The sequence below is a fragment of the Nanorana parkeri genome, unplaced genomic scaffold, assembly GCF_000935625.1.
Source record: "Nanorana parkeri isolate BGI_ZX_2015 unplaced genomic scaffold, ASM93562v1 scaffold2389, whole genome shotgun sequence".
Classification (NCBI taxonomy): Eukaryota; Metazoa; Chordata; class Amphibia; order Anura; family Dicroglossidae; genus Nanorana; species Nanorana parkeri.
In genome coordinates this window covers 98295-110924 of record NW_017308657.1, presented here as the reverse complement: position 1 = coordinate 110924, position 12630 = coordinate 98295, and the positions used below count along the sequence as shown (strand labels likewise).

At 44.1% G+C, this 12630-nt stretch overlaps 1 protein-coding gene across 1 annotated transcript in view; it reads left to right on the top strand.

Annotated features, from left to right (window-relative positions):
- Positions 1–1071: 1071 nt before the first annotated feature.
- LOC108801574 (spindle assembly abnormal protein 6 homolog) overlaps positions 1072–12630 on the top strand; it is a 75105-nt gene continuing 63546 nt past the window's right edge. The window contains exon 1 of the mRNA XM_018573464.1: positions 1072–1267. Coding sequence (XP_018428966.1) covers positions 1203–1267 — 65 coding nt within the window. The 5' untranslated portion in view covers positions 1072–1202. The remainder of the gene's footprint in view (positions 1268–12630) is intronic.

Sequence of the window (12630 nt, the reverse complement as noted above, 5' to 3'; positions counted from 1 at the left end):
CCGGCATCACAGATTGTATGTGCAGGAGAACCGATCATCTGCCCTGGAACGGCTGATTGGTCTCAAATGTCACACCAACTTTGTGAGTGCAGTGGAATCGCAGTCACAAAGTCGGATAAAAGTCACATTTCAGGACCAATCAGCTGTTCCAGGGCAGATGATCGGTTCTCCTGCACATACGATCTGCGATGCCCATCGGCCCTGGAACAGCTGAGAAAGCGTTGGAATGCTTGACCTAATGGGCGGTCACACATTCCACCGCTATAAAACTGGGCGGGATTATGTTAAAATGTGCGACCACGTGACCGGTCACACATTCCACCGCTGTAAAACTGGGCGGGATTACGTTAAAATGTGTGACCACGTGACCAGTCACACATTCCAACCTAGTCACAAACTTTGATAGACATTTCATTCAGTCCTATGGCTGCGAGGCAGTTGTACTGCCTCCCGCTGCGTGGGAAAAAAAACCAAGGCATGCATTCCTACTGTAATGCAGTGGTGGGCATGCACGCCATCTGTGACTAGGTAAATTGCAGGGGCTGCGCTGGAAACAACGGCCAGCACAGCTCCAACGCAGATGGGGGAAATAGACCCTAAATCCAGGCAGTGACTTTTTTGGGGGGCCAGGCAGTGTATATTTGAGTGATAATTATGTTCCTGAGTTTCTGTCCTCCACTAATAAACCAGAAGTGACACGTTTCCTCCACAGAGAAGGAAAGCCTGCATGACATTCCCTCATTCCACAGGTAGCAAGTAATGGGCAGCAATGTACATCCCACTTGTTTAGTACTAGTAACCATTTCCTAATAATCGCCTTCATGTACAGAATCCCCGCCCGTGTTTGCACACCTGCCCCCGGGTCACTCAGTTGCTCAATTGTGCGCCTCACACCCCGGAGCTGTGGCTGGGAGGGTGAGACAAGGCTGCGGCGGCGGGAAGGTGGCGCGAATCCTCACGGGAGCCGCGGCCTGAGCGGGGTGGGCTGGGCACGGCACATCACACACAGAGGGCGAGGTGTGGCCCGCCATTCCCCCGGCACACAGCCTCCTTACAATAGGCACTGTATTAGCAGGTGCTGGGAGCCCCGCCCCTTCCATGTGTGTGCTGCTCTGCTCCAGCCGCGTCCGCTTCCATCCCTTCATTACTGAGCACGCTGGATATGTACGATTAGGAGGACCGAGACTGGACACGGCACCACCATGACTGAGGAGCTCTTCTGTAAAGTGGTCTCCATTATCACCAAATGCCGGGACTGTGAGGACAGGTAACACAACACCTGACTTTGTCTCATTTACAGCTCACGCTCGTATTAGAGGACAGGTGACCTATCTATGGGACTGTTACCTGTAATGGCCGAGCAGGTGGAGTGTGTGTGTGTGTTCAACAACTTATTACACTTCAGGCTGTTCTCTGGAAATGCCTGTATACCTGCTTTACCTTCTATAGGGTGGTAAAAGGCTGTAGCCCATAGCAACCGCCTCCCTATAGTATTCTGGTTGCCATGGGTTACTGCACACCAAACATGTTACCATCTGATTGTCTAATCCCCATTCACTCCGAGGTGTTTTGTCTTGCAAAACTAGACATCCCATTCATTCCTATGCCCCTGTCCACATCAGAGCGTTTTGTTGCATGCTGTAAAACGCCTGATGCTGGAAAAAGTATGTGACGTTCTTTTGGCAGTTCACAATGTGTTTTTGTCACCATAGACTCGGTAGGAAACGCATGGCGCAAATGCATGTCTTTGCGGTTTTCCATGTACATCAATGTCGTAGAATCTGCCAGCTGAAATGCATGACTTAACTTGCGTGTATCAGATATGTGCGCAAAAGCGATAGGCGAAAAGGCATGTAAATACACACTGACGCCTAGGTGTGAATGTGGGCTTAGATCTACAATGAACTATGTAGTGCAATAGCCTGTATGATTTTGGATACAAATTGATTGGACAGCTTAGGTGTGTCACCGTGTGGATTGTACAAAGATTGGATAGTCAGATTGTAGCATATATGGTGAACCTTAGTGTCACCATACACATTACAGTCTTTGTACAATCAGTTTTATATTTACCAAAACTGTAGTATGAGGATCTACCCACTTTGTGATTGGTATCCAATCAGGCAGGCCTTTGCACTACATCGTTGTTGGCAGCTATAAAGGAGATTGTACACTCAGATGTTACAATGTTAGCTTTAAGCTTGCCATACACATTGTGATCTGACCATACAATCTCTATACGCTCTCCGTTAGATCTACCAAACCTATATAATATAAAGCAGGAGTGGGCAAACTCTGGCTCTCCAGCTGTTGTGGAACTACAAGTCCCACAAATCATTGCAAGACTGTGACCACCACTGGCGTGACTCCCAGAGGTAGATGAATGATGGGATTTGTAGTTTCATCACAGCTCTCCGATCCTCCAATGGACAAGGGAGGGGGCGGGCATAGCTGGCTCTGCCTCTAGATAGGTAGAACCTGCTGTCAATCAGCCAGCGGGGTGGATCTTGACAGTATTGCCGAGATCTGTCCTGGCTGCAGTGCAATAGGCCGCTCTATACCGAGCTTTGGATCACGGGAGGACGCTAGTATATGTCCTTCCGTCACCCTAAACAGAACTATGAGATAAAAAGGTTACCCCCATAGTTCTCTTTTAAGGCTCACCATACACTATTCAATCTGGTTGTATGATCTCCTACAGATCTACCATCAACTGTGTGGTGCAAAGGCCTGCCTGATTGGATATTAATTGAATGGATTGTTTAGGTTTGTCCTCCTCACATTATGTAGTTTCGGTAAATCTAAGGCCCTGTTCACATGTAGCAACTTATCGCGCGATTTCGCGAGAAGTCGCCTGCCAATGCTATTCAATGGAGCTGTCTTAACTCCATGTCGCGCGTCGCGGTCGCAAGTCGCTTCTACCGGACCCTTTTTCGGCGGATTTTGCTTTTTTTTTCTATGGAGCCCGACGGAGAAGGTCGCGCTATCGTTGCTGGAACGTCGCCCCGAAAGTCGCACTATCTCGGCCACTGCAAAGGTATGTCGCTACATGTGAACGGGGTCTGAGGGCCAACTCGCACTTTTCATGCAGAAGAGCTCTTGCATTTTGCAGCATGAAGATGCATGTGAAGTACAAATCACATTCTTCCCTATGTGGCTGGCTCACATCTATGTGATGCAATCTAAGTCCCCACTTTCACCTAGATGTTTTGGAAACGTGCATCAAACGCACATATAAGGATGCACACTTTGACATGCATTCCCGAAACGCACAGTCGTGAAACATGCTTCCATTGCTATCTAATGGCACCCTAAACGCGGATGGGAAATTATGCGTCTTCTACGTGTGTTTGTGCATGTTAAAACACTGTCTACGCTCTATTTTTCTACATGGGCTTCTTTTCTGCATTTGTTGCGCATACAGGAACCCACTGAGATCAATGGGGACACTCAGAAAAGGCGCACAAACAGGCGCGACCGTGACACGTGTCCCCGGTATGCCAATGTGTGAATGGGGACTAATGTGAAAGGCACACCGAGTCTGTACACAACTACACATGTGCATTACCATGAATGCTACAGGCACACACAACAGTGTGAATGTAGCCTAAAGGAGTTTGTACAATCAGATTGTACAGTGTATGGGCAGCCTTAGCCCCCATTCAGACCTTTCTTTGCGCATTTCCAGACTTGGGTGTTTTTGTGTTAATCAATGGAAAGCTAGTTACTACTAGGAGGAGATGATTGTTCGTAGGGATGCACCGATACCAGTATTGGTGCCAATACTGGAAATTTTCCAGAGTACTCATGAAAATGCCCCTGTTACTAAGCGCCAATAGCGGCACTTTAAATTTGTAAATACATTCAGCTGCTGTAAGGTCCCGCGCTTGCTGGGTACCTCATCGCAACCAGGGGACCTCGCAGCGGCTGTTTACAGTGCCACCCCGCACATGTCCTCCTTCCGGCTGCCCGCGAGCCCTGACACAGCCCTGGCGTGACCTGACACAGAACCCTGGTGAGACCCCGCACATCAATGGTGAGCAACATAGAGTATGTAGCTTTATATTATTCTGCATTGCTGTATTTCTGGAATTCATAGTCCTTTATAGCTGGTGGTATTCTGCATTGCTGTATCATTTATTGCTGTCACATGACACACACAAAAAAAGAAGTATCAGTGTGTACTTGAGGACAAGTATCGGTACTCGGTGTGGAAAAAATGGTATCGGTGCATCCCTAGTTGTTAGGCGTAACATTGCATGGCGCTGGCTTCCCTGGCCAATCAAAAAGCCGGGGAGTGGGTAATGACTCGCGCCCCCCCCCCGCCTTCCTGATTAGACGGGAAGCCAGCTCCATGCTTCCTCGAGGTAGCATGGAGCTTGCTTCCTGGCCATTCAGGAAGCCGGGTGCCATGTAATGACTCAGCGCCCGGCTTCCTGATTGGCCAGAAAGCCGGCTCCATGCTCCCTGGTGAAGAGGGAGCATGGAGACTGCTTCCCTAATTGGACTTCTGCTATCGGTTCTCGGTATCCGCAAATACCGAAAAAATATCGGTACTCAATACCAAAAAACTGGTATCTGTGCAACCCTAGTATAAACCTGTGTGTTGACAGTAGTGTGTTTTTTTTTTAATGAGGAGCTGACCCGTACACCGCAGAGTGCCTTCTGTTTACACGTGCAAGGCGACCATTGGCTTTACACTAGAAGTGGGCTCTGAAATGTTTCCTGAGCATTCACATGTATTTGCTGATCTCCTCCCGCTGAATGAACCTGGAAGCAACAAGGATTTTGTCACTTCTAGTTTCTCAGCTGTCATTCTCTGGAAGAAGCTGATCAGGTATGAGTTGTGCTTTGGGCTGCAAAGGTGACAATAGAGGTCTATTAGACCAGCGTTTCACAACCCTTTTTTCTGTCAACACCTTTTAAAAGTATGCAAAATCTCAAGGCACCTCAATCTAAAATGTGAAGAACGTAAATGTAAAAAAAAGTTCCTCCTCTCTCCCATAAAACCCATACCAGACCCTTATCCTAGAAAGGGGTCTGGTATTCGTTTTTAAGAGGTTGACCCCAGGCAAAGAAACACAATAAAAATTGATGTGTAGTCCCCCTCCTTTTATTTCAGAGACCCACCCACACCACACTTTCAAATCGGAGGCCCCCACCCCACACTTTCACATGGGAGACCCCCACACTTTCACATGAGAGGCCCTCCTTTAGCAAACATTTTAAGGCACCCCTGACCATGCCAGAAAGCACCCCAGGGTGCCACGGCATCCTGGTTGAGAATGGATGTAAACGACTACTAACGTCTACTTAAAGGAGAACTGTGAGGTGAGTGCTTTGCACTCCACCTCATAGTTCTAGCCGACCTGTGACAATGAGACTGTCACAGGTCGGCTCAGTAGATCGGGAGGTGAGCGAACACATACCGGCGTTCGTTCACTTCTCGATCCTGCCATGGCGCTCTGCCGTGACAGGGGAGTGGCTGGATTCCCCCCTCCCCGCTCCGATCCTCCAGCGCAGACTGGCGGAATGGACGGGGGAGGGGGCGGGTACAGCTGGCTCTGCCTCTAGATAGGCAGAGCCAGCTGTCACTCACGCAGCGGGGCGGATCCAGACATAATTGTCTGGATCTGCTTCAGCTGCGTCGTCTCAGTATACCGCTAGCTGTAGCTCGCGGTACACTGAGCTTAGGGTGACGGGAGGATGCTAGTTTGTGTCCTCCCGTTACCCTAAGGAGAACTATGGGGAAAAGCCCTAACTCCATAGTTCTCCTTTTAAAGATAATCTGTCACCACTAAATTGCTGTCACATAGGGGCCTCCTATGTGATCACAATAAAGTTAACAATTTTTTTTCAAACACACGCATCCTAATGCAAATGCTTGTCAGATGTGCCTGCGTACAAAATGGACAGTTGTGCCACACATGATGGGTATCGCTGTGCATACCAGAATGAGAACAATAATTCCAGGGCTCTAGACTGATGACCTGTATAGGTTTTTAAAGCGTCACCTATAGAAAATTTTGGGTAACGTGTTTTTTTGCCATTTTGCAATTTTGAAGCTTGACATGTTGGGTATCTATTTACTCAGTGCAACCTCATCTTTTTATATGTTACTCAAAATTGGGTAACGTATTTTGTTTGTGCACTAAGATTTAACTTGAATGTATTTTCAGTGGAAATATGGGTTTGATAAACAGTTGTTCTAATATCATGCAATATAATAAATTGCAACTGCCACCATTTTATTCTCCATGGTCTCTGCTTTCAGGGAATATAGTATTCTGTTCATTTTAATGTGTGCAAAAAAGGCTTTGGCAGCAAAAGGGTTAAAGTACAACTTCACCTAGTGAACCTTAAAGGCTACCTACATTTATTTTCTGATGTCGATTAGTTGTTGCAGCCCTAGCCCAAATGCTCCGATACCTTTCCCGATACTGGAACTTCCGGTCAGAGGGAGATTTCTTCTGACCGGCAGTTCCCGTGAGGGAACATGGAGCCAGGAAGCTGGTTCTATGCTGTTTGGCCAGCTTGATGCTGATTGGCTGGGAAGCCAGCTTCCCGGCCAATCAGCAATGAGCCGGACAAACCTAATAATATGGTGACATGACCCCTACCTTGCAGACAAATCATTCTCCTCCCATAGATCCTCAGCAGAAGTCATTACCGTACCAGTCCCTCGGCCAGCTGGACAGACACCGCTCTCCAAGCTCTCCCGGATCTGCCCACGTCTCCTGTGTGCCCAGCACCGCCTGCTTGATGTCTGAATGAGAGCGCTGGGCATGCGCAGTAGCAGGCTGAGGGCTGATCACGTGGGCGCTGTGCACACAGGAGACGTGGGCAGATATGGAGAAGCTTAAAGAGCGGTGTCTGCCCAGCTGACCGAGGGATATCTGTGGTACCGGTAATGATCGCTACTAAGGATCTATGTGAGGGCAATGAGGTGTCTGCAGGGTGGAGGTTGTGTCATCATGTTGTCAGATCTGATTGGCTCGGAAGCCGGCTTCCCGGCCAATCGGCATCGAGCCGGCCAAACAGAATGGAGTCGACGAGTACCGAAATAATAAATATCGGTACTCAATACCCAAAAAAACGGTACCGGTGCATCCCTAATTTTCAGTATGCTTGGCATCACGTCTTATTGTACAGTATTCTTAAAAGCAGACCTGACAATAAAATGTAAGTGTTAATTGTGATGATTGGAAGAGAATCTGTCATAAGCACAGTATAATGTACACTTCCATTGCTTGTCTCCACTTGAAAATGCTAGCTGGCTGGCTGTAATGCTAATTCTTTCTCCAGTACCATAATTTAACTGACCTGGAACAGGTAACGCAGCCATACTGCATACTTGTTTGTTTAATGACTCAAAGTATAGAAGCCAGAGAAGTGAAATGCCAGGAAACTATCAAAGTTAGCAATGAATACTTACGTATTTATTTATGATGGGTCCCCCTTTGAACCCTGTATGTATGTGCTGGTAAGCAATAATGAGTGTTTCCGAGTATTAAGAACTGATCATGTCAGGTGTAGAAATGTACCAGCTTTGTTCTAAATAATCCCTTCAGAAATATAGCTTTGTAGTATAATTTGTGTTGGTGTTTTGTATTGTAGGCTTGGTTATTGTAATGTGAATAGATTGTCCTGGAATACTTTGACAGCTGGTAAAATATCTGTTTAACAGAAGCTTAAAGTATACCTAAGCCAAAACATTTTAGAACAGTGGTGGACACATTTTTATGGGATTCAGGAGCTAGTTTGTCCAATCCAGGATCCAGCAGTATTTTTTAGGAGCCAGCTCCATTGACAGTAACTAGAGAAACTCAAAATTGGGCGGCAGCTGTCATTTTTAAGGAGCATTGGCTACCTGGCTCCTGGCATTTCTCTCCCAGGTTTTGAACCGCTGTTAGGTTGTTGGTTTTGTCCGGCCCTGTTTACTCCAGAACGACATTGGTCCAAGTTACCGCTAGTCTTATTAACTCTGAAATTGCAGTGTTTGTGTAATGAATTTATCGCAGACTCGTGACGTATTAGAAAAGTGTGTCAAATAAGAGCTTGGTGAATTTGTTGCATGCACAGTGCACTGGTATTAAGGATGGAACTGTCAGAAACCTTTTAGAAATTTGGCACAAAAGCTCTTGAAACAGCCATAATGCCCGACTTGAGGTGCAAAGTCTTTATTGAACTGCCCACAGTATCTTTAAAGCAGAGCTACACTCGCCTTCGCTTCAATGATGCAACATCCTAGAGCTCCTTTGCTGTCACTGACATTTCCTTCACTGGTTTTATCGGAGTTTGGGACCTTTAATCTTTTGATTGGCAAGGCGCATGAGAGTAAAGCTGGCCATACATTGCTCTCTTTTCTTTCCGCTGAAGCCGCAGGCTGAACGAAAATATAGAGCAGATTCCTCCATCAACGGTACAAGCGCATTGATGAAGGAATCCCTGCTGTTTCTTTTGGCCGCCGGCCTGCTGTCATTGGCTGCTGGCTCTTTGTGTGTAGATTTTGCGACCGGCTCTGTCAATCAACTGATCGAGGAATGCCGCCTGACTCCAGATCCGGCTGAAATACGCACAGTGTATGGCAACCTTTTTAGAGTGAAGCTTTACCCCCTTTCACTATAAATCACCTCCGGTATGTAGCTTTGCTGATATAAATTAATCTTACAATTATTAGCTAAACAAACACATATTTCCTGAGAAGGTTACATCACAGTGCATTGCTGGGAAATCTCATCTGTACACTGCAAAATCTCACAAGATCTTGGGAGAACAGATGTCGGCTTTACAATGGAAGCGATTCTGGCGGCTCAGCTGCTGTCCGATCGTTTCCATGAGCTGGCAAAGTACCCACCCAACACCCCTTGCTTTTCACTACTTGTTTATTGTTTTCTTTAACTCTTGGCGCTAATGGCTGCCAGCTGAACGATCCACTTGCTGTTGCATACTCAAAGTTATCTGTTGATTCTGATGAAGGGGGCTGGCCCCTGAAACGCGTCAATCTTGGCTGACTGGACGTTGATGTGACCGGAGGCTACCGTGTTACATAGTCGGGGCGATACCATGTTGGGTTAACAGACAGTGTGGCCTCTTGTTTGTTAAAGCCTGATGAAAACGTTTGCTTGTGAGTACATATACCCCTTGTTTTATTTATCCTAATAAACGATTTTACACATGGAGGTGGCGCTCTGTTCCCTTTTGTTTCCTTGTATTTTGTGACCTGTGACTCCCAAAATAAACTGAAATCCCAGACGTATGATATACCGTACAGGGGTGTGGACATTTTTGAAAAAACTACTTGTCCAAGGGCTAAAGCGGGGGCCAAATCTACTTGTCCTTCATGACAATCTACTTGTCCTGATACAAAAAAAAATTATGTTTTAATTAAAACTAGGGATGCACCAATACAGCTTTTTGGGTGTAGAGTACAAGTACCAATATTTTGCTTTCGGTACTCACCGAGTATCGGTGCATCCGTTTGCATACTTGCAAACGAGCGGCGGCTCCACACTGTACACTTAGCTCTGCTTGTCCGGAGCGGGGCTAAGTGTACAAAAAAACTACTCGCCCGGCGCCCGAAACTGCATGTCCCGGGCGTCGGGCGATAGGAATTCCACACCCCTGCCGTATTATGAATTACTTTGTTAGCCACACTAATTGTCTATACATTATTATTGCCAAAGCTATGAATCTGTTTATTTTTTAATTGATATGCATATGTCACATCAAATTAAAGCCCAATTTGTCCTTTAAAAAAATGTGTATAATATGTGTAGGTGCAATGAATAAGGAAGATGGAAATTATGACTAAACAAATATAAAGAAAAATTGGAAAAATTGCTCCGGTCCCCAGAATTGAAAGTCTGTGTCACTAAAGGGTTAAGGTGCAATTAAAGCCAATTTTTGTTTTTGTTTTGGATACATTCGAGAGGGAATAGAACACCTGCCTGTGTCCCCAGAGAGATCCTAGAGAGATTTAGAGAGATTCACCCCTATTTTTCCTGGTGCCCGTTATCACTCAAAGTGAAAGAAAATCCCAAAGTTTGGTGACCCTGCTGACCAACAGGGATTTCCCTCCCTTTTGGAGGGATTTCCTCTCACTTCCTGTTGTGGCTATCAGACAGGAAGTAAAGGAAAATCTGTACTCTACCCACAACTAATAAAATGTTGTGGCTTCCGTTTTATTTTAAGTTTGCCACTTAAAGGCAAGAATTGTTATTCTATCCTCAGGAATTACTCCGTATGACAATTTCTGGTTTGTCATACGGGGTCTGTTTTTTGTATTTCGATTTGTGGTTTCAATACAATTTGATTGCTTAGTTCAACTGTAACTATATTGTGGTTGTTGCATCGTAAATAAACTAAAAACGAAATCTGTATGCATTTTGAATCAAGATGGAGTTGTGTATTATTACATTTGATAAAAAATGTAAGCTTAAGAAAAGGGTAAAATGTGATTAATGAATGTGAAGTACACCTGGATTAATGCTTTTTTCCCAATAGTTTTCATATGTGTGTAAATTGCACATTGCAAGAAATGACGATAAATTACCCTTGAGGCATAGTTTGACCTTGGCACCTTTTAGAAAATAGTTACGCATTCCTTCAACTTGTTCAGCTTGTTAGTTGACCCGTCAAGAAAAAGTTCATTGTTCTTTTGTTTGCTGAGCCATCCAATTGGATATACACTTCTGGAAACAGAAATTGCAGACATTGTTTTCTAGATAAACTGGATGAGTACACTTTAGGCTACCCACAGGCATCACATAGTCTGAATAAATAGACCGCTTTGAATTGAATGTTCGGTCTATGAAATGTCTTTCATAGCTGAACATGCCTGAAAAGCACGTTTGTAGATTTGGCTGCTTTTTCCCAGTAGTTTTGTAGATCTGCTTCTTCCAGAATGATCTTGTTGCTGTCTGTTTGTTTTTTACATCTTGGTATGAACAAATTATTGCACTCAATATGTGCCCAAATGTGTACGTGGAAACATAATTTCCCAATACTATCTGCCACTGTCATTTCTGAAGGTTATTTATTTTATTTTTAAGATTCTCCCCCCCCAAGTATTGTCAACACTGACTTAAATCTGTCGTTTTTTTTTCCCTTTTTTAAAAGCTTGCCACAGACAAAATATTGTAATGGAACATCTACAGCGTACCCTTAAATCATCTGCCTTTCCTCAAATAAACTTACATAGTTATGTTCAATAACAATGTCCATCCCTGCCCATAGCCTTTGTTCTTGAAGGTAGCTTTGCTACATGTATCTAAATCGGGTTTAGAAGAAAAGATAAACATTATATTATATAGTTATGTTTATTATAGTTATGTTTATTATAGTTATGTTTATTATAGTTATGTTTATTATAGTTATGTTTATTATAGTTATACTGATAATGAACAGTTAAAGACAATATATTTGTAAAGTAGTTCTATTGATTATTGCTGGATAAATGCAAAGAGCAAGGTAGTTGGTGCCCCGTATTCCTCTGTATCCTCAAAGCAAACCTTTCTTGACAGTAATGCATTGCTGTAATTTCTGATGTATTTTGGATTCGGTACTTTGGAAATCGCTGACCTGAAAAAATTATACAGTCAGTGAATTCAGAATTCCCGATCTGCTGGTTTTCGATCAGCTGTTCCAAGTTCAACTGAGCCTGGGTGTTTTGCTTGTGGTATATTTCCTGGAAAAATTATAATTTCTTTATTTTTTTTTGCAGAAAACTTAGCCACTTGCAGCTTACAAAAAAATTGCCTTTTGCACAGATAACAAAATGATCACTGAGCACAGAGTACATACAAAATGTCCAACGGGCGTTTGGACATTTGCACGTAGATTACCTGCACTGTGTCAAAACTGTCAGGACATAATTTGTAGGGCAAATGGCAGCAGAATCTAGGCATGTCAGTGCTTCTAAAGATCCCTGCATTTTAGCTAGCTTAATGTTTCCAATTTACTTGAAGTAGTTTTAGTAATCATTTTTTTGACTTTGCAACTTGAATGTTAAATTAGCTTAGTGAATTGGCTGAAGTTACTTTCACCATCCAATAGTGTCCAAGCAAATTTACAATTCTTATGGTTTTATCAACTTGCACATGACTGTGTGTCTATATAATCTCTGATTTTATTTGATATATTATAAGCTCTGAAGAAGAGGGTTTAACCTCTTGAAACGCTTTAGCTCTTTTGCTTACACTTACCTTTTGGATGGTCGGGTTTTGTGTACATCAAAAGGTTCCTTCTTCCTATGTTTCTTGTTTGCACACTGGGTCGAGAAATTATATGTTGACTATTTGGACTGTAGCTGTGAGTAAAATGGATTTCCTAAATGTTATGACTTTTAATAAATGTTATTACATGAAGAGAAGGTGCTGTCTTTTTGTTGTTTTCTTACATAATTAGGTATTCAGAGTAAACACACATTCGCTATGCTCAGTTTGAGAAGAAAGCATTCTCAACTGCTTTAGCTAATCATACCAATGTTTAGACATTGCACTTTTCTTACATTTAGGTGTCCAGGTTGTTAGGAATTTTTTCAGGCATTGTTTTAATAAGAGTTTTTTCAAAGCATTTTGTTGCGCATTTTCAGCTTGTGTTGTCCTCCATTTTTTTGGGGGGGGGGGG